Consider the following 24,840-nt stretch of genomic DNA (forward strand, 5'->3'; position numbering starts at 1 on the left):
ACGCGTATGTATTTAGAGACACTCCTCAACTTACGATGGGGTTACATGCTGATAAACCCACTGTAAGTTGAAAATATCATACGTCAAAGTGCATCTACTACTCCACTGCAGAGTGGTACCTGTTGTGTACCCTCAGGAGCACGTGGCTGATGGGGCGCCGCCCAGCATCACGAGAGAATCATCTAGCATAGCGCTGGCCCGGGAAGAGATCAATATTCAGAATCTGAAATATGGTTTCTACTGAATGTTATGCTACTTTCACATCACCATAAAGTCAAAAAATTATAAGTCGATATGCTGAAGTCATATATATGTATATACAGATGTGTACGTAAGTGTGTGTGTGTGTGTGTGTGTGTGTGTACGTACATATATATGGAGGGGGGAGAGGGAGGGACGGACGGAGGGAGAGGGAGGGAAAGAACACAAATATGGTGAACGTAACTATCAAAAGCAGGAAGCGAGACCTTGGCTGACTACTGCATATATTCTTTCAACTTTTCAGCATGTTTGAAATCTAGAGAATAAACGTTTAAGAGTAGCTAAAGAGCTAAACAGTACCTGAAAAACACTTCCCGCCTATGTCAATGGTTCTTAGCCTTTCGTGGGTCCTCTCAGAATATGATAAAAGCCATGAAAGAAATCTTCAACGACAAATTTTCAGCTACACATAAACACAAAAATGTGCCAACAATTCCGGGGGACTCACACCCCGAAGTGCACCTATGGGCTCCTGGTGAACAATCCTCACTCTGATCTCACTAACCCCCCACCCCCTCCTCCAAAAAGCACAAATATAAAATGTGACCCAAGCTATTGGTACAAAGTAACTATCTAAATGGGAATTCCTTTTTGGTGAGAGATTTTAGGGGCCCACCCTGAGGCTAGAGAAAAGAAGGGCAAGGGGAGCCTAGAGGCCTCGGGGGATAGAGGCCAAAGGGACGGGGGACACCTGACATGGCTGGGAACCTCTGTCCCTGTCCACACAAAGGGGAGGAGAGGGAGCTGCCCCCCACTCCCAGCAAATGGCCCCTAGAGTGTCGGTGACTCCTCCAAGGTCAACAGCAGCGAACACTTACAGAGCGCCTCCCATGGCCAGGCTCTGTGCTGAGCTCCTAACACGGCTCAATCCTTCTAAAACCCCAAGAGGTGGACACTATTATCATCACCATTTACAGATGAGAAAATCAGGAGACTGGGCATTGGCCAACGTCAAAGTACCAGTAACGGATGGGCGACGACTGAAACCCAGGTCTCTGGGCTCCAGAGTCCAGGTTCTTACCCACCCATTAGACCAATCCATTTCTGTTGTTTTAAATGTGGTTCTCATAAATAGCTCTAAAAAATGGGACAAGAAAACAAATCCCTGGCTACGCAGTGAGTCAGTGGACTAGCCACATTACGTTTTAAATGCCGACAAAATCCTCTGTGACTGCTGATCACTGTCCCCACTAATGGAGTAAGGAAACTGTCTGAAGGTTCTTAAAGGACAGAGACCCTCTCATAGTCTCTCTGTGGTCCGGACTCTGCAGAGCTCACAACGAAGTCTGCGAGGATTTGAAGCTCCAGACAGAGCCTGAGAAGGAAAGCCCAGCAGCTCGCAGGGCCCGGGCCTTGGCACCACAGCTCGACAGTAAGAAACGTAGGCACCGACAGGACGCCAGTGCACGCACACAACTAACAGTCGGTTGGGGTTAGGAAGAACAGGCTTTGGAGCAGTTGGGGACCCTCTTCTGGGGGAAAAAAGGAAAGGAAGGAGTTAAAAGTGAAAAACAGTAAAAGAGAATGGAAAGGCCATTTCTTAAGAGAACCACTGAGACAAGAGTATTAAGTCCTGGCTGTGCCCCTGGGTTGCTGTGAGATCTGGGCTTTGCTTTTTCATCTGTAAAATGGGGTCAATACCATGTATCCCCAAAAATAAGACCTAAGTGGAAAATAAGCCCTAGCATGATTTTTCAGGATGACGTCCCCTAAACATAAGCCCTAATGCATCTTTTGGAGCAAAAATTAATATAAGACAAGTCTTACTTTCAGGGAAACACGGTATTACCTGCTATGTTTAACTCAGAGCTGTCAGAAGGACTTGAGCTATTTCCTAAACCAAGAAAGAGGGTAGTAGGCTGAAAATATTGTTTACAATCTGCCAAGACCAATACTAGGGACTCGCGCGCATTATGAAGTATATTCTTACAAGCTTATGAAGCACATCATCGCTCCATATTACAGGTGCGGCCAGCGAGGACCAGAGTAGTTACGTCATCATTTCTAGCCCCTGAAGGTTACCCAGCTATTAAGTGGAGGAGGTGGCAGGTAAACCCAGGTCTGATTCCAGGATCTGTGCTATTTCCATGGCTACTCTGCTCTTTCACCGAATGCTGGAGGCACATGAGATCATTGCCAACACCCATCCTGGGTCCTGCCATTGCTCTGCAGATTAGAAAAAGGGGAACCAGAGGTGAGCAACGGCAGTGCTGGAACTCCAATTCAGATTTCCTGACTCCCGACCCAGGGATATACCTTGTGTGTCACTTTCTCTTATACTGTCATTCTTTTGTGTATGCTTTTTAACCCCTTGGGTGGCAGAGGTGTCTAGTTTTTACTCTTAATTTGATACAACATCTTGGAATTTCCTGGTGCTAATTAAAGCAATAACCCAAGAAGAAGAGGCAATAAAAGGCCTCATGTGTTAATATTGTCTTTGTTCACCATACACTTTTCCCTCCACTTGCAGAGTTAACTCAAAGTTGGGTATTCCTTGAGCTGTTTCACAAAAACACAGGAGTCCCACATATAATATTGTTAATTAACACAATATGTGCTCTGTTACTGAATTTTAAATGAGATTAATTTTATTCAGAGAAAGGAGTATTACTGCCATGGGAAATCTTCAGCCCCTGAGTGTCAGCAGCCGGAGGCCAAATTACAGGCCAAGACCACCAGGGTGAGAACCACTTCCTCCTCGCCTAGTCTTCCCACCCAACACCCAAGGCGTCTCCCCCACATCTCTTCTGAACCCCACCAGTGAGGACGACTCAAGTTACAACTCCTGGAAGATGCTAGAACGAACTGTCACTCAACCAACACTTGTTAAGCACTCTCTTCACGCAAGTATTTATTACTTCCCAAGTAAAAAAAAGAATCTGGTGTGAAATGGATATGGGTCTTTGGTGTATGAGATTCAAGTCAGAAAAGAATGACCTGCACAATCCAGGTCGTCTATGCCCGGAGCCACTCTGCTGTAAAACGCAAATGGGCAGACAGGCTCAGACAGACCGGCTTGGTGACTCCAAATCTATGATAAGATTTAAGACAAATCACCACCACAGGTAACTGGCATTGCTGAGGGGCCAGAACCCTTTCAGGCCTCTGGTTATCTTTTTTCCCTTTCTGTGTGTGTGGCAAGCTTTTCAAGAGTCCACTGTCCCACGGGAAATCTGGAAAGGGGTCGGGGGGAGGGAGGGGGGTGAATTTCCACAAACCTGAAAACCAGGCTCTACCTCCGTGTGAATAAGAACAGTAAGAAGAGGCAACAAGAGCATGCGCTCTGGGGTAGGTCAACTGAGTGTGGAGGGTGGTGCAATGGTCAAGCGGTTAAAGGGACTCGGAGGAGCTTCAACCTGAGTGATGAACCGGAGGAAAGAAATTCCTGGAAGGACCAAAACAAGGACAAGGACCAGATGTGAACATTCCTGCAAGAGAGGCCTGGGGAAGTGAAGCTAGAGGCAGGCTGCAGTGACACGATGGCAGGCTTTGAATAGCAGGCAGCTCCTCTGGAGGAACCTGGTGGGAAAGCGGAGAGCTAGAGCGATCAATCAAGCCCGAGTGGGAAGAGCGGAAAGGCCAGAAGCCACCTGGTTGGCAGGGTGGCTACCGTAAGGTCATCTGCCCTTGACGATGGGTTAGTAGGTGGATCCCCAGAAGGGAAGCTCCATGAAGGCAGGAATTTTTGTCATCACATCCAGTCCAGGATTGCCAGGCTGGCACGTAACAGTCACTCAATAACTGCTCGTTCAATGAATGAACAGGGACAGATGCAACACCGCAGTCCAAGTGACCTTGACTTGAACTCAAGTGCAGTTGGTTAAGGGCAAGCCTTTGGGACCTGAAGAGGCAAGAACTTCAAACACTAACACCTGTGGCCAAATCACTCACTGATGAAGAGCACAGAGTGAGTCAGCACTCCGGCCTCTAACGCACAGGAGAGAAGGTGCAGGGCCAGCAGCACTTCCCCCCTGAAAAATTATGTGGGTCCAGGTGTCCCAACCTAAAGCTTGGCACTGCAGTTCAACACCAGCTTGCTGTTCTCCTGGTACGCATTTCACATTATTCCATAATTAAAGGCACGTCCGTCAGGAGTGAACATCGACCGTAACCAACATGGGAGTTTTTTTCCAAAAGCCCAGCCCTCACAAAAAAAGAAACCCTTTACCTATTTATCCTTCAAAACCCACCTCCTTGGCGAGCCTTCCCTGACAGGCCCTCCTGGTCTGTTGCACATACTTCTCTTACACTGATGTCACCATCTAACTTCTAAATTTCCTCTACTAGACCATGAATTCCATGGAAAAAATGGGTTGCCTCTTCTTTATCTCTGTCATCAGGGCTCAGCACAGTGCTTGACAGGTCGACCTTAACCGAACCAATTTTTACCCTCCTATCCTAAATTCTTCCCCTCAGCTCCAAGTCATTGGTGAATGTTCTCGCATCTCTGAGCAAGGGTTGAAAAGGACAAGAATACCAGATGCAGAAGGCAGAGTGGGGGCTCTAGGGTCGGGGAGGAGTCCAGGTCAGGAAGAGTTCCCAGGCGCAGTGGCTTCTGCAGTCCCCTCTGCAGGAACTGAGTTCCAGAAGAGCCTGAGGAAGCTGGCCATTCTACAGCCCAGACTACCCAGACTGCTACTTCTTTTCAGTGGGTTCATGCAAATACATGCTACAAGCTTAACCTAGCAAATAAATGGTTATCTTTCCCAGCCCCAAAGAAGGGGAAACAAAGAAAAAGAGCTGATGTCCAGGAAATTGTTTCTTCAGCAGCTGATACTGCCTCAGGCTAAGCAACTCCCTGACTCCCAGGGAAGTCACTGCTCACAATAACCTCACTGGCTAGGTGTGAGCTACCTGAGCACTAAAGGCTAACTTCAAGCAAAACTATCTCCCAGGAGTTTCTAGGCTAAGATTTTATCCACTGGATTCCCAGAAAGTTATGGTCACCATCTCTAAATTCCCTCTCAACTGTCAGTCACTTGAGAAACATTTTCCTGAGCGTCAACTATGTAGAGGGGTCCCTGCTAGGCTGTGAGGAACATTCAGAGGCCTTTCAGGTCACTTACAATTGAATGGGGGGAGGGAGAATGTTAAAATATAGTACACAGAACTGTCACCAGGAAAAGAATGACAAGAGTTAGGGATTCAGAGAAGGAAAAGATTAACCCAAATGAAAAGGTTAAAGAAGGCTTAGGATGAGACAGAGCTTAACCTGGACCCTGAAAGATGGACAAAACCAATATACAGAGATTAAAGAAGGGCCCCAAACCCACCCCACCGGGCAAAGATGCGAGCTGGATGGGAGGAATTCCACAACCAAAGGCAGAGACTGTGCAGGGAACAGCAAGTGGCTGAGTGTGAACAGAATCCGGGATATTCCATCAGAAGCACATCCTGGGCCCTCAGAAAATGCTGAAGAACTGGGGTAGGTCAGGGAGAATTCTGAATAGGTTAGGGCTGAACTAGAAAACAAAGGAGTTTTGTTAAGCTTTAGAAAAATGCATCTACTTGTACTAGTCCATGAAAGAGCAGATGGAGAAGAGACCAAAGTCTAGGAAATATGTAACAAAATTTTGGAATTTTAGATCCATAAATCTAGTTTCTTGGTTTTATAAATGAGGAAAAGGAGGTACAAAGAGGTTAAATGATGGACTCAAGGGAATACAAATTATTGTCTGAATTAAAGCCATGGCGGTGTAAAAAGACAAAGGGAGATAGCTTCTTGGGAAATGACTTCCAAACTCAGTTTCTTTCTCCTATTTCTTTTCTCAAGCACCCTGCTGAGCGGTGCACTATTTGGATTATCTGGGACTTACTCTGGCAGCTGCTGTGCTAAACACATCGTGGTTACAAGGATGCCAGCCTGCAACAGCCTCCGGATTGTTCCTTTTCACTTTGCTCTGACCCTCAATGCAACCTGGTGGCCCTTCCCCAGGCAGATGTCTCCGAGGGCACCGGACACCCAATCAACTCATCTGGCCCCTCTTCGTACCAGCCACACCTGATCTCACCATAAAGGTCCCTTGCCTCCATCCAACTAAAGGTTCAACGCAACAACTGCTAAGGTCTCTCCGGGAACTACAGCACTGTTTGCCTCCTCCGGGCAGTTATGAAAAGCAGTAAACCTCCCCAAAATGACATGGAACTTTATGATTTGGTTCAAAGGGCTCCCGAATAGGCTTCTTCTTCTGAGACCAGACAGAATTGCACCAAGAGTCAGAGAGACCCCAACAGCAGAGGTTAGGCATCCCTCGGGATCACCGAGGCTCTTGTCTTAAAACATATCCTTGGCGTCCGTCCCAGTCCAGTCGTAGGCTGACCGCACACCGAGAGCCGGGCACAGTCGTTCAACCCAGACCGTCAGGACCGCCCACCGCTCCCCGCGGGGCGGTTCTGGCGTGAGAAGGAGTGGAGCAGAACTAGGTCCAGAGCGTCACACCGAGGAAGTGTGGTGCCACGGTGGGAAGGGTGGATGGCCCAGGACAGAAGCCAGGAAGCGGGTTCCGATGAGACTGCGGTGCCAGCCCCGGGTGGGCAAGGACGGGGAGAAAGATGTGCGGGCGCGCGGGAGTCGGCAAGGCCGAGGAAAGCAGGCGGAGGCCCCTCCTGGTCTCACCCGACCCTGCAACTGGGCCTGGGGCGATGATGGACGCACAGGGGGCGTCACGCGCTGGCCGACGACGAAGATACGCGGAAGAAGTGGGGGTGGGGACGAGGCACACTCACCTTCTTCACGGCCGGCTGGAAGTGGAAGTCACCGGCCTCTTTGAGGTCCAGCCAGATCATGGGCATGCGAGGCACGGCCTCCATGGCGGACAGCGCCCACCGGCCACGGGGCCGCTCTCTTGCTGCTGCTCCAGCTGCTGGCTCAGTCGCGCGCCCCGCCCCGCCCCTCCGAGCCGGAAGGCAGTCGTTATGCAGGGACGAAAATTGCCCGCACGGCCTGCTGGGACGTGCAGTCCCCACCGCGCCCGCGCAGTCTTTTTGCACATGTGCAGTTTTGTCTCCTCCGCGGGGAGGGCGTGGGCGGCGAATCGCCAACCCGAGGCGAAAGGGTTTCTGGGAGTCGTAGTCTTCCTCCGCTTAACTACGAGTTGCGGTGCAAGCGGGTTTCCTCCTCCCAGGCCGAACATTCCTGCTGGGCCTGGCATCAGGGCGCAGCGCTGCTCTCTAAAGGAAGGGCATAGAAAATGCACTCATAAACTTATAGTCCCAATTGGTGTCGAGAGCCATGGAGGACGGGGGTAGGTGCTATGCTAGAGGTAATATGGCAGGCAGGTCGCCCAGAAGAGGTGACTTGAAAACAGCCCTAAATCACTTGACTCAAGATCCTGGGTGTGGGGAACACACGGGGAGCCTGGGGGAACGGCTGTTGAGGTAGGTGGAGGTCATCATGAGGGCCTTGCCTTAAAAGAAGAAAGAAAACTGAGCCCTGAGAGAAGAGCCTCCTGGCCAGGAGGGACTAAGAAGAGAGCAAGGTATTTTGTCCCAAGTGTCTAGCTTTAGAACAGAGGAGTAATGGCCAGAACCTGGTACATTCGGTCCAGCCTGAAAAGCCCAACATTGCTGAAGAGACGATGGTGTCCACTTGTGATAATGGAGAAAGGGCGCCTAGATGGAGTGTAAAGCGAAAAAAGGAGGCCCTGAGCCATGTGGGTGGATGGGGTGGAAGTGCATTCTGTCCAGCCACGTGAGTTTCTAGGACGCCCAGACTGTCTGGAAGGGAATCAGGGAACAGAACAGCTGTTGCCTCTGGGCATGCAAGGCACCAGTAGGTGACCAGTAGAGCAGGAATTTATAAATCATGTTTGTATTACCCATCTTTGGAAATAAGATAGAGAATAGTTTGGAGATACTGAGAGCAAAAGTGGAAGCAGAGAAACCAGTGAAGATCCTTTTGTACTCTCCCAGGAGACTTGATGTGGGGTTGTGGCAGAGGGAGGTGAAAACGGCAGTTTTGAGAAATTTTTTGGAGAGGAAAAAATGTCAGAAGTCGGGATGAATGAATGAGAATGTCAAAGATGATATTCAGGTTTCCAGCTGGTATAGCTGGGTGGCTGCAGGGCTGTTTACTGATATAGGGAAGTGGGAAGGAACAGGTCTGCAGGGAAAGAGCAAAGGTTCAGGTCTGTGTTAAGCTGCATATTGATGCCTTCGAGTCAGTCATTCAGGAGACAATGTGGAAGAGACATGGGATGTGGGATCTGGGCTCAGAATGGAGACTTCACCTACAATGTAGGGCCCAGGACCTCTTTGCAGTGACACCCCCAAACCTTTCAAGTTTCAGTCATGCCAGTTGGAGTTAGAACGAAAGAAAATGTAAGTACACCAATGATTGTAGCAACATTATTCACAGTAGCCAAAATGTAGAAACAAACCAACTGTCCCAGTGAATAAATGGATAAACACAATGTGGTAGACATAGAATGGACATACAATATTATTCAGCCTTAAAAAGGAAGGAAATTCCAACACATGCTGCAACAGTAATGAACCTCGAAGCCATTATGCTGAGTGAAATAAGCCAGATACAAAAGGACAAATAGGGCCGGCCCGGTGGCTCAGACGGTTGGAGCTCCATGCTCCTAACTCCGAAGGCTAAGGGTTCGATTCCCACATGGGCCCAGTGGCTCTCAATGGCTTCGAGGTTCACATGGGCCAGTGAGCTCTCAACCACAAGGTTGCCGGTTTGACTCCTCGACTCCCGCAAGGGATGGTGGGCCCTGCAACTAAGATTAAACACAGCACCTTGAGCTGAGCTGCCCCTGAGCTCCCGGATGACTCAGTTGCTTGGAGTGCATCCTCTCAACCACATGGTTGCCGGTCCACTCAGCATGGTGGACAACTAACCATGGCAACTGGACCTGGAGCTGAGCTGAACCCTCCACAACTAAGATTGAAAGGACACTTGGAAAAAATCCTGGAAGTACACACTGTTCCCCAATAAAGTCCTGTTCCCCTTCCCCAATAAACTCTTTGGGGAAAAAAAAGGACAAATATATGATTCCACTTATATAAGGTACCTAGTGTAGTCAACCTCGTAGAGACTAAAAGTGGAATGGAGGTTGCCAGGGGCTGGGGGAGGGGAGAATAGAGTGGAATGGAGGTTGCCAGGGGCTGGGGGAGGGGAGAATGGAGAGTTACTGTTTAAGGGGTAGAGTTTCAGTTTCGGATGATGAAAAAGTTGTAGAGGTAGATGGTGGTGATTGTTGCACACCAGTGTAAATGTGCTTAATGTCACTGAACTGTGCTCTTAAAAATCATTAAAATGGTAAACTTTGTTAGGTTTTTTTTTTTATTATTGGGGAAGGAGAACAGGACTTTATTGGGCAACAGTGGGTACTTCCAGGACTTTTTTCCAAGTCAAGTTGTTGCCCTTTCAATCTTAGTTGTGGTGGGTGCTGTTCAGCTTCAAGTTGTTGTTCTTTCAGTCTTAGTTGTGGAGGGCGCAGTTCAGCTCCAGGTCCAGTTGCCATTGCTGGTTGCAGGGGGCACAGCCCACCATCTCTTGTGGGAGTCGAACCAGCAACCTTGTGGTTGAGAGGACGCGCTCCAACCAACAACTGAGCCATCCGGGAGGCAGCTCAGCTCAAGGTGCCGTGTTCAATCTTAGTTGCAGGGGTCCGAGCCCACCATCCCTTGCGGGACTTGAGGAGTTGAACTGGCAACCTTGTGGGTGAGAGCCCACTGGCCCATGTGGGAATTGAACCGGCAGCCTTTGGAGTTAGGAGCACGGAGCTCCAACCACCTGAGCCACTGGGCCGACCCATGTTAGGTGTATTTTACCACAATAAAAAAAAAAAATTTAAGAAAATGAAAGACCTTGCAGGTAAATTTTTTTTTCTTTTTAAGAAAAGAGAATAATTTGCCAGTATTATTAAAAGAACTCATTTCTGGAGGACCATCTTGGGGTTACCCGTTAGAGGTGGCAGAACTGAGAATAAAGCCTACGCCCTGAAAAATCCCAACCATGAGGAAGGGGATACAAGAGGGGCTTGTGGGATTCTGTGACTGTTCTGTCTCTTGATCCATCAGGGCGCTGGTTATAGGAGTTTGTTTACTTACTCATGTACGAGGTAAATAAACCAAGTTCTACATTTCTCTTTTGAGCATATTTTTGTATACATGTTACAGTTCAATAAAAAGTTAATATAAATTACTTTCAGGTATAGTAAGGGCTGAAAGCGAAAGACAAATATCTCTAACTTTTGAAAATAGATATAGGAGACTAAAGTCAAGTAGGGGAGGATTTCTTAAACAAGCTGTAAAAAGCACCAGCCATGAAGGAAGATCAATAAATTAAACTTCATTTGAGTTAAGAAATCCTGTTGAGCAAAAGACGTCATAAAACACAGAAACCAGGTAAAGAGGCTTCACCTGCCAAATCTGGGGCAATGTGAGCATCAAAATAAAATAAGGATAGGAAGGATTAAAAGAATCCCCTCATGTGGTCACAGTTAGTGAGGTGAGAATAAAAGAATACATGAATTGGAGCATTTGAGATCTTGCTCCCCAGCTCATATGTCATGAGTTTTGGTTCAAATAAACTTATTAAAAATACATATACAGGGGGCAGATGGGTGGCTTAGTTGGTTAGAGCGCAGGCTCTCAACCACAAGGTTGCCAGTCCGACTCCTTGACTCCCGCAGGGGATGGTGGGCTGCGCCCCCTGCAACTAACAACAGCAACTGGACCTGAAGCTGAGCTGTGCCGTCCACAACTAAGATTGAAAGGACAACAACTTGACTTGAAAAAGTCCCAGAAGTACACACTGTTCCCCAATAAAAAAGTCCTGTTTCCCTTCCCCAATAAAATCTTAAAAAAAACAACAACAACAAAAAACATATACAGGTATATGAATTTATACAGGTATAAATAAATAATTTGAGGAGAAGGAGAAAAGCTCTTCTTTATAGTACAAAGCCAATTACCAGAGGTACAAGGAAAGACGAAATTAGAAAACTACTATTCGATAACTATCATATTAATAATTCAGGCAAAATCATCAATGGACATAAAATGAGTGGACTTAACCAGTAAAGTAACAGGGTAATTACATAGTCCCATAGTATCTCCACACAATATCCTTATTAATTACAAAGGGGAAAATAGTAACTCCATATGGAGAAATTTGACAGACCAGCAATGGGATCAATCTATATCACGTGCCTCCGGGTATGCTGCACTGAGAAGGACAAGCATCAAAAATACATTGCCTTAATTTAATTGTGAATAAACATTAGACAAACCTAAATTGAGGAACAGTCTATGAAATAACTGGTCTATAATTTCCAAAAATGTCACTTATGAAACATGAAGAAATACTGTTCCAGATTAAAGGACATAAAAAGACACAGCAACGGAATACAACACATGATATGGGATTTGCTTTTGCTCTAAAGGACAGTACTAGGACAATTGGTCAAATCTGAATAAGGACTGTAGCTTAGAAAATGGTTGTGTATCAGTGTTAATTTCCTGATTTTGGGACTTGCTCAGTGATTATGTTTACCTATGAGAATGTTCTTGTTTTGAGGAAATATACACTGAAATATTTAGGTGTAAAAAGACATCATTCTGCCTCTGCCCCTTACTCTCAAGCATCTTGGGAGAGGGGAGAATAAGTGTGTGTGTGTGTGTGTGTGTGTGTGTGTGTGTGTGCATTATATATAGTATAATTTTACACATATATATACATAGAGAGAGAGAGAGAGAGAGAGAGAGGATGCAAATATGGTGAAATGTTAACATTTGGGTGAAGGGTACGAAGGAATTCTTTGTACCACTTTTGCCACTTTTCTGTGTCAATCTGAAGTTATGTCAGAATAAAAAGTTAAAAGTAAAACAGGACACCATAAAGCAAGTGGAAAGACAAGACCAAATTGGGAGACGATATTGGTGAGACATAACCAACAAAGGATTACCATCTAGAATACATAAAGAATTCCATAAGTAAGAAAGACAACCCATTAGAAAAAATGGGCACACATCTTGTATGGGAATTTACAGGAACAGCCAAAAACCTATGGAAGGATATCCATCCTCATCAGTAAGCAGGGAAATGCAAACCCAATCCACGACGATAGTCCACCTTATACTCGTCAGACAAATGAGTGTCAGTCAGTCAAAGATAACCGTTGGCGAGAACAGGCAGCAACAGGAAAGCTCATCCAGACGGGGCTGTAAATCGGTGCCGTCGCTTTGGAAAACAGTTGGGCATTATCTAGTTGGGTTGACACTACATGTCCCTTGTGCTCCAGCAATTCCACCGCTGGATGTGTGTATACCCCAGAAAGACTCCTGCCCACAAGCACCAGGAGGTGTGTCCAGAAAGAATGGTCACAGCCACCCAAACAGGAACCACATAGCCCTCCCCATGCCACCTTCCTTGGATGAGAATCCAGAATCATTGCATTATAGGTGGAGAAACTGAGGCATGGTGAGGGAAAGAGGTTGCCCCAAACACCAGGTGGGTGCTAACCGAGGTTCAGAGGTCTGGTGTGGCAGGGGAAGGGAGAGGAGAAGGGAGAGAGGAAAAACTGGGAGGGGAGGGAAGGAGAACGGAGGCGAGAAAGGTAAGGGGAAAAGGGCAGGCAGCTGTGCTGGTCTCACCCGGCAGACTGAGAGCCAGGGCACAAGGGACCCCATTGTATCCGTTCCCTCCTGGACATCATTCAGGCTCCTGGAGCTTAGGGAGGGGACTCGGAGGCAGCCCGCCTCACTTGGGCCCAGAGAGAAGCTCCCGTGGAAGCAGCAAAGGAGACGCTGCTCAGTGATGCAGCACCTTTCCTCCCTCCAGAGCGGCCCGGGCCCTCCAGGAACCCTTGCAGCACTGGGTACTTTCTCCCTAGAAAAGGTGCCAACTTGACAGGTTTGCAAATATCCCAGGGGTCAGGGGCCTCTAAGGCCCATCCAGGAAAACCAGAACCCCTCCTGAGTGCCTGAGGTCACTCGGCCGGCAGATGGCGCCAAGGCCATAGTGCTGTGACAACATGGCCAAAACCTAGGGAGTCATGGGCTGCACAGAAGCCCAGCAGATTTTAAATTATGGTATTTTGCTCGGGACCAGGCTTAATTCTTGGGCGAGGGGCCCTTCCGTACCAGTGTCTGTGAGTGGAAAGGGAGCAAAAGAGGATTTAGCCGTCTCCTGCCTAGGACAAACTGCCTAGTTCAGGCCACTGAAAGGGAGGGCCTCCAGGGTAGATGGGGCATCGGGACTGCCCAAATACACCCTCCTGGAGTGCCAGGCAGTGGGCAGTAGCACAGCCGAACATGGCAGAACCTCAAGACGGCCTGGCCTTTGCAGTGAGAACTTGGAGACTTGGGAGCCCCCCTGGGGGCGCCAAACCTGCCCGGTCAGGGCTGGGGTCAACTCTGGGACTCTCAGATACCAGGGCCTTCCTAGCCAGAGTCTCTGTGTCTGTGGGTAGTGGGGCAACTTGTGTCACAGTGATGGTTCTGGAACATCAGGTGTGTGTCCCCCTGGGACCAACGGGGCCACAGCCTCTTTCTCCACCCAACTTGACTTGTACAGGCCACTTGGGCAAGGGCTAAGGGTTCCTGGATTCTGTGCCCCACCCCAAACACCCTATTACAGCAAGCGGTAAGCCGAGGCCCGAGAAGGGAGAGGCTTGCCCAAGGGCCCGCTGGGCTTCTTTCTTCACAGTTCTCTGGCCCTTGTGAAAGCTTTTTGCTTCAACCATCTTCTCAAAGAGGCGTGGAAGCTACAGGGACATTCAGAAGGACCCACAGGTCTCAGCTGCCTGTGCTGCTGGATGAGTAAACCGTCATGGAGTGGAACCGCTCACCTGAGTGGGGTCTCTTGCCTCCTGCAGGTGGAGGCCTTTTCCCCGGATGTCCACTTGCTGCTCCCTGCATCCTCCAGCTGCCCTCCAAAGCCTCGCCCTCCCTTTGTCCCAACCTCAGGCCCCAGGGTCGAGTCACATGCCAGATGGGGTTGAGGAAACTTCCTGCTGGACTCCTGGAATCCTGCCCTCGCCCCCTGCAGCTCTGCTCCAGCAGATCGAGTCCCAAAGCCACAGCCCCACGCTGAAGGCAGAGCAGTGGTGGAGGCCACTACCCTGGGTTGGAATCCCAGCACCTCCCAGCACCTCTACCTACCAGTTCTGTGCCTGGGCCCAGTCCTTAACCTTCTAGTGCCTGAGTTTCCTCATCTGCACAAAATCGGGTAAATGGTAGTCCTCTGTCAGAGCCTGGAGGGGTAAGAGCTCTGTGTTTGCTAACAGTGTCAGCTGCGTCCTGAGCCATCGGTGCCCTAAAAGCCAGCACACCTGAGGCTTCCTCTGCCTCATATGCTGGCCCAGGTCCTGCACCCACATTAGCTTTAATCCTTTCCCCACCCTAAAGGAGACTCAGACACTGGGGAGAAGAGCAACTACAGGGTCTTCCTACTGAAGCCCACCAGTGGGGAAACCAAGGCACAGAGCAGCTCTTGGTATGTCCGCCAAAGGCTAAGGGTAGAGCGGGAAGGTCAGAGCCAGAAGCAGGAAGAGGGGCAGAGCACAGAGCAGTCCTCTACGGGTCCAACAGGTCCTCAAATGCCCAAGTCTCATTTTAAAATCCATGCAGTCATGATGTATAATGGTGAAAAATTAGAAACAACCTAAATACGTTTCAAGAGGGGGTCGTTTGTTCAGGTCCTTTGTGCATCTTTAAGTTGGGTTGTATTGTTGAGTTGTCTACAACTATTTTACCAATAAAGTGCTAATAAACCTCCACTAAAATCAAGGCTTTATATGCTATAGATTAGTTGTTTGGGGACTTTGCAGACCCCCATGACATGGCTTCTCACCAGTTTGAGAAGCTCAGATTGTCTCTAGCTTTGACAGTAGAGGAAAATCAGGCCTGGAAAAGTTAGGAAACTTGTCCAAGTTTCACAGCTGAGTCATGCAGAATGACAAGAAACTAGGAAGTTTTACCTGGAGGCGACAAGTGACAAGATGACCTTGATTCCCTGTCTCCGAAAGGGACAACCAGATTGTACTCAATGGCCTCAGAGGATGAAGCCAGGACCAAAGACAGGGCTCTCAGGGGAAGACATGTGAACAAGAAGGGCCTCCTGACAATGGCTGGAGGCAGCCTGGGTCACACTGACTGAGTCTGAACAACCACTTGGCAGAGAAATGGTAGGAGACTGTAGGGGCCATTTGATGCCTGGCTCCTCCAGCATTCATGTGGGTGCAAGACCTGGGCCAGCATATGAGGCAGAGGAAGCCTCAGGTGTGCTGGCTTTTAGGGCACCGATGGCTCAGGACGCAGCTGACACTGTTAGCAAACACAGAGCTCTTACCCCTCCAGGCTCTGACAGAGGACTACCATTTACCCGATTTTGTGCAGATGAGGAAACTCAGGCACTAGAAGGTTAAGGACTGGGCCCAGGCACAGAACTGGTAGGTAGAGGTGCTGGGAGGTGCTGGGATTCCAACCCAGGGTAGTGGCCTCCACCACTGCTCTGCCTTCAGCGTGGGGCTGTGGCTTTGGGACTCGATCTGCTGGAGCAGAGCTGCAGGGGGCGAGGGCAGGATTCCAGGAGTCCAGCAGGAAGTTTCCTCAACCCCATCTGGCATGTGACTCGACCCTGGGGCCTGAGGTTGGGACAAAGGGAGGGCGAGGCTTTGGAGGGCAGCTGGAGGATGCAGGGAGCAGCAAGTGGACATCCGGGGAAAAGGCCTCCACCTGCAGGAGGCAAGAGACCCCACTCAGGTGAGCGGTTCCACTCCACGACGGTTTACTCATCCAGCAGCACAGGCAGCTGAGACCTGTGGGTCCTTCTGAATGTCCCTGTAGCTTCCACGCCTCTTTGAGAAGATGGTTGAAGCAAAAAGCTTTCACAAGGGCCAGAGAACTGTGAAGAAAGAAGCCCAGCGGGCCCTTGGGCAAGCCTCTCCCTTCTCGGGCCTCGGCTTACCGCTTGCTGTAATAGGGTGTTTGGGGTGGGGCACAGAATCCAGGAACCCTTAGCCCTTGCCCAAGTGGCCTGTACAAGTCAAGTTGGGTGGAGAAAGAGGCTGTGGCCCCGTTGGTTCCAGGGGGACACACACCTGATGTTCCAGAACCATCACTGTGACACAAGTTGCCCCACTACCCACAGACACAGAGACTCTGGCTAGGAAGGCCCTGGTATCTGAGAGTCCCAGAGTTGACCCCAGCCCTGACCGGGCAGGTTTGGCGCCCCCAGGGGGGCTCCCAAGTCTCCAAGTTCTCACTGCAAAGGCTAGGCCGTCTTGAGGTTCTGCCATGTTCGGCTGTGCTACTGCCCACTGCCTGGCACTCCAGGAGGGTGTATTTGGGCAGTCCCGATGCCCCATCTGCCCTGGAGGCCCTCCCTTTCAGTGGCCTGAACTAGGCAGTTTGTCCTAGGCAGGGGACGGCTAAATCCTCTTTTGCTCCCTTTCCACTCACAGACACTGGTACAGGAGGGCCCCTCGCCCAAGAATTAAGCCTGGTCCCGAGCAAAATACCATAATTTAAAATCTGCTGGGCTTCTGTGCAGCCCATGACCCCCTGGGTTTTGGCCATGTTGTCACAGCACTATGTCCTTGGCGCCATCTGCCGGCCGAGTGACCTCAGGCACTCAGGAGGGGGTCTGGTTTTCCTGGATGGGCCTTAGAGGCCCCTGACCTCTGGGATATTTGCAAACCTGTCAAGTTGGCACCTTTTCTAGGGAGAAAGTACCCAGTGCTGCAAGGGTTCCTGGCGGGCCCGGGCCGCTCTGGAGGGAGGAAAGGTGCTGCATTCTTGTGGCACAGGTGGGGACACTGAGGCCCAGAGTGAAGGGACTTACACGACATCACAGGTGTCCTTCCTCACTGCTAGGCCCTGGCCTGTTGCCCAGGTGTACTTGCCTTTTAGCCAATGGTATTTCAAAATATTGGTCAAACTGGTGTCTGGCAGAGGAAAAGAGAGGCCCTTTTCAGGAAGGCCCCAACCCTGCATGTCGCCAGAAGCCCTTGGGCAAGACATTCTGAGTAACACCTAAAAGGGACGGCAAGTGGCAGTGGATCAGAGAAGGGACAATGGCAGGAGCCTGGAGGGCACTCGTGCTGGTGGTAAGCTTGGCAACAATTGCTTGTGTGGCCCAACGCCGTCCGAGCTATGAGGAGATTGTCACAGAGGCCTTGCAGATCTTCAATCAGGGGCGAAGAGGACAGCCCCTCTTCGGTCTGTTGGAAGCCATGCCAGCGCCTAGTTCGGTGAGTGTGTATGGACCCAGGCCAGGGAAGCAGGTAACCCTGCCTTATAGCAGCCTGTGAGGGTGGCAGGCAGGGGAGAATGCCTGGCACAGGTCCAGAATACTTGGTTAACATTAGCTATGTTGTTATTGATAGAATGTTTCTCCCATCAGAAGGTAACCAAAGATTGCAATCCAGGGCCTGACCGCTGGCTAGCTGGGAAATTTGGGGCTTCACCCAGGCATGAAATGTAGGGTCTGGGAATCTAGACTGCACTCAGGCCCTGGGCTTGAAGGAATACGTTGAACTGTTTCAAAGAATAGACAGGAAAGGGACTGGTCTCACCAGGGCCTTCCCAAGGCTTCCAGTGGCCGCTTCCGACCCCATTACCTCTCTTCTGGCAGCTGAGCATGCAAGGCTGCTATTCTTCTTCCTGTTTCACGGAAGAGGAAAGTGAGGGGCAAAGACCAGAAGGGACCCCTCAAGGTTGGACAGCTATGAAGTGGTATCCTTCTGCCAGTTTCCAAAAGCCCCACACACCTTACATCTCTGCTGTGGCCACTTAGGTAGGCGCCTGGTGTTGGTGGAAAGTGCAGATCTCGGCTCAGCGCCTTCTAACTTGTACCCGTGACCTGTCTGTGCCTTTGCTCCCTCATCCCTAAGAGGGAGATGACGAGGATGTTTCTCTTGCTTCTGTAGAACTCCACCACCAAGACGTTGTTCCACTTCAGGATTAAAGAGACGGTGTGCCTTTCAGAGCGGCTGAGACAACCCCAAGAATGTGCCTTCAGAGAGGACGGGGTGAGTCTCCCCCCAGGGGCAGAGGTCCCGTCGTCTCTCCCCCCTCAAGGGGGCTGTGTGTGTCTCCACCCACCTCATCTGGACGTGTGAGGTCTCACTCTGGAAGCTTTTTAAAAAGTCAGTTGTTTCCCCATTGCTTTTTCTTACCATAAATTACCAATCCTTATTACAAAAGCAATACATGCTAAAAAATATTACTAACTAGAAAAAGTGGGACCCTAATCAACTTAGGGAGAACTGCTTCTATAAAATTAGAAAAATAACATTTTATGATAGCATTTTAACAAAATGTGGAGAAGCAAAATAAAATAAGGTAAAAATCCTATAACCCTACAACCCAGGGACAGACAACTTTAACGGTGGGTGTGTCATCGTCCGTGTCTTTTTTATGTACACACACATTTTAAAGAAACATTGCTCCCTCCGGACGTGGGAATCTAAGGATGCTTATTCCCGCTGAGTAACAGGCATGTCCTTTATCTTGATGGGCGAGCATCTGGTCCGCTCAGGTCCTTCCCAGCGGTGGCCTTTCCTGGGCCCTGGGGTAATGCTCAGCTTGCATCTCTGGTTTGGGAGGATGAGGGATATGCCAGGGTGGGTCGTGGGATAGGGTCGTTCACCCGGGGACCCAGTAGCGAGGATGCTTCCAGCCCCTGTGCTCCCCCCACCCTGCAGGAGGAGCGGAAGTGCGCCGGCGCCTTCTTCATGCTGCAGTATCACCGTCTCCTGTTGGTCGATTGCCACCAGCGCCAGCCAGAGGTGAGCCAGTGACGTGGGCACCTGGGGCCTCAGGGTTCCTCATCTGGAGAATGAGGCTGATCAAGCCCTTCTCAATACAGGTTGTTGGGAGGGTCTTGAGGACAGCTAGTGGGCTAGTCGTTTGGTAGGAGGGGGGGGAGGAGAGACGTGGTCAGGGCTGGGGAGGCCACTCGGCGTTCTCAGGACGCTGGCTCTGCTCTGGGCACAAGAGACTCCATGGAACCTCACCCTCCTCCCCATCCCACATTTGGGAAAACAGAAGCCACAGATGGAGTCTCCTGGCCAGTGAGTGGAATAGCCAGGGTGAACGTGAGTCCCAGCATCCAGGCCTGGGGACCGCCTCCAGCCTCTCACCAACGTTGCTACCTGGGCCCCAGTCTCTTCCTCCTGGCCTGGAGAGAGGGGCCATAGGCAGGACAGAAAAGGGTCATTCAGTGAGGGTGATAGCAGTGACTACCCAGCATCACTTCTGCAGGTCTCCCGAGAGAAGCGTTCTGCTACGTCCTCTGAGGCAGCCACTCCGGAGGTTGACACCTCGAAGCTGCCACCTGTGGTCAGGGACATGTATGAGAAAGCCAAATACGACATCATCACCAACATCCTGTGGAATTTCTAGGGCTAGAGAAGGGAGGGGAGGCCCCATATCCCCACCACGACCTCCTCTTCCCACCTGCCCACCCCCTCTGCTACCCCCAACACCCCCTTCCTACATAGTCTGAACCCATCCACATTCCTCTGCCTTTGCACACCTGCTTCCCTCTGCCTGGAATTCCTGCCCATCCTGTGTCTGTAAATCCTACTCATCCTTCAAAGCACAGCTCCAAAGTCACCTCCTCCAAGAAACCTCCCTTCTTGCTCTCTCCTGGGCAGAAGTGTCCTTCCCATCAGTAAGGGTGACGGGAATGACGACCTCATCTGGGCATTTATGATCCTCAAACCATACTGGCACTTGCTGCTGTGCCTCTGGCCAGACGCACTGTGTCTGCTCATAGCTGGGCCTTCCCGAACCAAGTGCAGGTGGCTGTAGAATGGCTTGCTCATCGAGATGCCCCTGGGCTCCTGGGAGGGCGGTGCCTTTTGTGCAGGACCCTGAGCACCCATGCTCCCTGCCCAGTCACTGTGACAACTAAATGTCCCTTCCAGGCACCTCCAAGGGGGTCAGTCTGCTCTCTGGTGAGAACCATAGGACAGAGGCGCAATAAAATGTTTCTGAAATAAATGATTAAGTGAATGAGTGAATAAATACTGTGTTTAGAGCGGGACTGGCTGGACTTTGGGTGAGGAGACCAATGAGGCAGGCCCTGGGGGCGATTCCACTGTGCCTCGTGGAACCCAGAGTCCCTGAGGTCATGGGGAGAAACATGGGATTAGGACAGACGGGGCATCTGAGGGCCACACTGGAGGCTCGGGAAAGCACAGGAACCTGCCCCCAGCCTGCTCGACCGCCTTTGGTTCCTTTACGCCTCCTCCTGGATCACAAAGCTCCAGCCAGAACCTCTCCTCGAACACTAGACTTGTGATTCAGACTGCCTCCTGGACACGTCCCGTGGATGTCCAAGGGGTGTCACACACTCAGTAGCTTCCCTTCAAACCTGTCCTTCCTCCAGCCCACCCGATGGCAACTTCATCCATCCCCAAAACATGACTGTCATCCCTGGCTCCCGCTGTCTCTCACACCTGGCATTGGGACCAGCCAGCCTCGGTCTTGGTCACGGTTGCATGCAGCCTGAGAACAGGCCGGCACACCGTCGCGGCTCAGTGGTACTTGTGAATGGAAGAACCCCCTTTTCTTCTCACTAGCAGGCTCCTCCTTCGAGTCAGTGATGCGGAAATATCTGAATGAGTCTCTCATTTGAGGGGCCATGGTGGAGAGCCCCTGGGAGAATGGGCTTCTTAGTCATAGAGGGAGGCCGGGGACTCCATCACTTATGAATGCCACTTTCCATACAGCCTCTCAGCTCTCACACCTGCCTTGCAAGCCACGCCCATCATCTGCAACCTTTAGTGAGAAAATTAAGGAAACTGGTGGACTTGCCTACAGTCCACACTCCAACCCTCTGGCTGCCTAAATCCTGGGCAGCACCCACGGATGGGGGAGAGGGGTGAGGGATGCTGGAGGGAGTGGCCCTGGTGGGACTGGGAAATGGGCAGGTTTGGGCTGAGCACGATAAACTGAGACCCTCAGACCTTCTCCCCAGGGTGGGGAAAGATTCAGCAGGAGAAGGTCATGTCTAACGCTTGCAGCCCCACAGGAAGCAGCACTCTCATTCACACCGCATACACTCCCTTGCCTGACCCCCACTCCTGAAAGCGAGTACTTCCAGGCCTCAGCAGGTCTTCTGGGGGCACCAGGCCCAGCCCCTTGGGCAATGGACACTATGACCCTGGCCTGAGCAAGTTCTCCCTGGAAGCTCACGGTCCATCTGTGGTGGTCCACACCGCATCACACATGGTCTGGGGGAGCTGGTCCATCGTGCTGTACCCTGCAAGAGAGGTGGGCCTGGGGGACTTGCGACCAGGCCCTGCTGGGGGCCACACAGCTTCATTCTCATAGCCGCTACCCATCTGGCCGTGACATAGCTCGGAGGCTCCAAATACTGCTCAGCTTCTTGGCCTGGCAGTTTCTGAAAGTCTTCAGTCCCACAGAAGCGGGACTGAGAATGGAGAGAGAGCCCACCGGGGGCGGGGGTGGGAACACACCGGGAAACAGGCCTCTAGGGCTACGTTTAAAGGCTGCAGGATTCAAATTCCACTCCTCATATACCTACAGATAGACACACACAAACGGGAGTTTTATTTTTTTAAAAAAATGACCTCATGGTATACGCTCCATTTGACAGGCAGCTTCTTCTCATTTGACATATCAGCTAACACATTTCAGTCAAATCAACTGACCCACCACAGAACTCTTTTCTCTCTGCCGAATGTTCCATTGGGTATCTAGGCATCCGTGTATTTAAGTCACTTCTGCTGTTGAACACTAACGTTGTTTCCGTTTTCACGAATAAGTTCAGTCTTCTCAAAATACATACTCTGAAAGGAGTAGAGTCCATTAGGATCCTAACAGGGTTTGTGTGTTTTTGAAGGGAATAAAATAATCTTAAAAGTCACATGTAAGAATAAACGTCCAGGAATAGCCAAGAAAACTGAAAAAGAAAAATGAGTTGGGACAAAGTGATTGTGGTCCAGGAAGGGGGACAAAGGGCCCCGTGGAACAGGAGAGAACCCGGAATCAGGTGCCACATAGAGGAGAAGGGACTATATGACTAAAATGGCAGTTTGGTTCATTGGGGAAATGGTGGATCTTTACTGAATGAAGCAGGCTTAATTCAGTGGCCTGGAGAAAAAGCATACATACCACCTGCTAACATTCCAGCTGGATTAAAGACTCATGTGTAAAAAATAGTTAACACCTTTCAAGAAAACCAAATGTGAGAGAAAGAGGAAACGAGCTGAGCAATGAGTGAATACATGGTGGGACAAACACACCCTGGGACAAGACACGCCTTCCAAAATGGATTAGAGCTTCAGTGGGTGTGAGGGAAAGAATGCTCAAAAAACTATGTATAATAGAATCTATGTTCTGCAAAAAGGAAGAAAACTCTCAAATGTGGACATGCACATACATATAGGTGGTTTATATGAGTATTGAGAATAGAGACGAAAATACACAAAGGTGTTAACATGGGTTATTGGGGCGGGGCTCCTGATACAAGTGGTGGAGAATGAGGGTAGGATCAAGCAAAACAGGAAAAGAAAAACTTTTCCTTAAAGTGGGAGCTGCGCTTTAGCAAAGCATGACTTTGAAGTAGGAGGGGTATGATGAGGTGAGCGTGTGCATCAAGGAATCCAGCATCTCAAAGCAGTGAGTCTTGAAGACCACGTACCGCTGAGGAAAGTGTTTGTGTCAAACGACAAAAGCAGGATCCTGAGGTTTACTCACATGGGTGGACACACCGACTCCAGCATGGGAGCTGCTAACCTGGGGTGGTTCCCTTGTGATGGAAACCACGATGCCGCTGAAGGCCACAGGCCCCCCTACCGTCCCAGACTGAATCCCGCCCCCAGGACCTGGAGCACCACAGGAGACAACAGACCTCGGGGATTCAGAAGGCACAGTGAGGGTCAGTGTTCTGCTGCTTTAAAAGAAACGTAAGAAACAAAAACCAGCTTTATTGAGCTATGACTGACATACAGTAATTTGCACATAGTCAAAGGGTACATTTTGATAAGTCTGACTTAGTACACACCCATGAAACCATTGCCACAATCAAGATAGTACATATACCCACCAGCCCAGAAAGTTTCCTCACAATCCCTGTATCACCCCTGCCTCCTCCCGGCACCCTCCCCACCCTGCTGTCCTCAGGCAACCAATGACCTTCTTTCTGTCACTGCAGATTCATTGATATTTTCTAAAGTTTTACATAAATGGCATCTGCTATAGACTGGATGTTTGGCCCCCTTGAAATTCATCTGCTGAAATCCTAACCTCCAAAGTGATGGTATTTTGGAGGTGGGGCCTGTGGGAGGTTGATTAGGTTACGGGGTGGAGCCCTCATGACTGGGATTAGTGCCCTTATGAGAGAAACCTCAGAGAGCTCCCTTCCCACTCCTGCCATGTAAGGACACACGCAGCAAAAAGACAGCTGTCTGTGGACCAGGCAATGGGACCTCACTAGGCACTGAATCTACAGGTCCCTTGGTCTCGGACTTCCCCGCCTACGTAACTGTGAGAAATGAATTTCTGTAGTTTATACGCCATTCTCTACCATATTTTGCTATAGCAGCCCGAGCAGACGAAGACAGAATCATACAGCATATACTCGTTTCATTTGGCTGCTTTCACTAAGCATCATTATTTTGTGATTCATTCAGGCTGTATCAGTAGTTCATTCCTTTTACTGCCAAGTATGGATGTGTCACAATTTATCAATTTACCTGTTGATTATTTTTGTCAGCCATTTATCGCTGAGTGACCTTGAGTAGGTTTCTTCCCTCTCAGCCTTATTTTGCTCATCTATAAAACAGGATATCCCTGCTGTCTCTTCAAGCAGGCTGTTGAGGAGCTGACAAGACTTGATGTACAAATGCTCTATGAAGAGCCAAGGAGAGCTCTGCCTGGGATGGAGGGACTAAGTGTCCCTCACGGTCCGTCTCCAGGGGCCATATCCTCTCTGTTAGGGGAGCTGTGTCTGAACTGCCCCCTAAACCATCCCAACAGAATAGGGCCTGAGGCCCGGGGAGCCACTGGAAGGGTCAGAGCAGAATGACATGATTTGATTTAGCTTTGCAATTTCAGTCTGACTGCTCTTCTTTCTAAAGACTGCAGACGGTGCAAAGATAGAAGGAGGGAGACCAGTTAGGAAGCCATTAAGTGATACAGGTTCTAAGGGACACGCTGATGGTGTGAACTAGTGTGGAGGCAGAGGAACGATAAAAGGAACAAGCGACTGACACATCCTATAACATTGATGAAGTTCAAAAACATTATTCTAAGGAAAGAAGCCAGACACAAAAAAGACCACATGTTGTATGGTCCCATTTATACGAAATGTCCAGAATAGGCAAATCTAGAGACAGAACGCAAAATAGTGGTTGCCTGAGGATGGGAGTGAGAGTGAGGATTAACTGCAGGAGGGAAGAGGGAACATTTTGGAATGCTGAAAATATTTTTAAATGGGACAGTGGTCATGGTGGCACAACTCTGTACACTTATTAAAAAATCATTGAATTGGGTGAATCTTAAGGTATGCAAATTATAACTCAGTAAAACTCCTGTTAATAAATCAGTGATACAAAACAGAGGAACACGAGGGAAGCATGA

General features: G+C 49.8%; 2 protein-coding genes across 3 annotated transcripts in view; one reads left to right on the forward strand and one right to left on the reverse strand.

The window, feature by feature from the left end:
* PTPN23 (protein tyrosine phosphatase non-receptor type 23) overlaps positions 1 to 7,229 on the reverse strand; it is a 28,605-nt gene extending 21,376 nt beyond the window's left edge. The window contains exon 1 of one of the 2 annotated variants that reach the window (XM_074312453.1): positions 6,988 to 7,229. In XM_074312453.1, the coding sequence (XP_074168554.1) occupies positions 6,988 to 7,071 (84 nt within the window). In that variant the 5' untranslated portion in view covers positions 7,072 to 7,229. The remainder of the gene's footprint in view (positions 1 to 6,987) is intronic. The other variant, XM_074312450.1, reaches the window with a different exon arrangement.
* Positions 7,230 to 17,238: 10,009 nt separating this feature from the next.
* On the forward strand, positions 17,239 to 20,232 carry LOC109443408 (15 kDa protein A). Its single transcript, XM_019723711.2, has 4 exons — positions 17,239 to 17,474; positions 18,153 to 18,254; positions 18,930 to 19,013; positions 19,489 to 20,232. Exons 1-4 carry the CDS (start codon positions 17,298 to 17,300, stop codon positions 19,627 to 19,629), a joined length of 504 nt encoding a protein of 167 aa, XP_019579270.1. The 5' UTR covers positions 17,239 to 17,297; the 3' UTR covers positions 19,630 to 20,232.
* The last annotated feature ends 4,608 nt before the right edge of the window (positions 20,233 to 24,840 follow it).

The sequence above is a fragment of the Rhinolophus sinicus genome, linkage group LG10 (assembly GCF_036562045.2).
Source record: "Rhinolophus sinicus isolate RSC01 linkage group LG10, ASM3656204v1, whole genome shotgun sequence".
Classification (NCBI taxonomy): domain Eukaryota; kingdom Metazoa; phylum Chordata; class Mammalia; order Chiroptera; family Rhinolophidae; genus Rhinolophus; species Rhinolophus sinicus.

Bases quoted from the DNA above. Each gene is read 5' to 3' on its own strand.
- LOC109443408 (XM_019723711.2), top strand. From the start codon at position 17,298: ATGGCAGGAGCCTGGAGGGCACTCGTGCTGGTGGTAAGCTTGGCAACA. The intron at 17,475-18,152 runs GTGAGTGTGTAT...TTGCTTCTGTAG, and splicing joins CCATGCCAGCGCCTAGTTCG to AACTCCACCACCAAGACGTT. The intron at 18,255-18,929 runs GTGAGTCTCCCC...CCCACCCTGCAG, and splicing joins GTGCCTTCAGAGAGGACGGG to GAGGAGCGGAAGTGCGCCGG.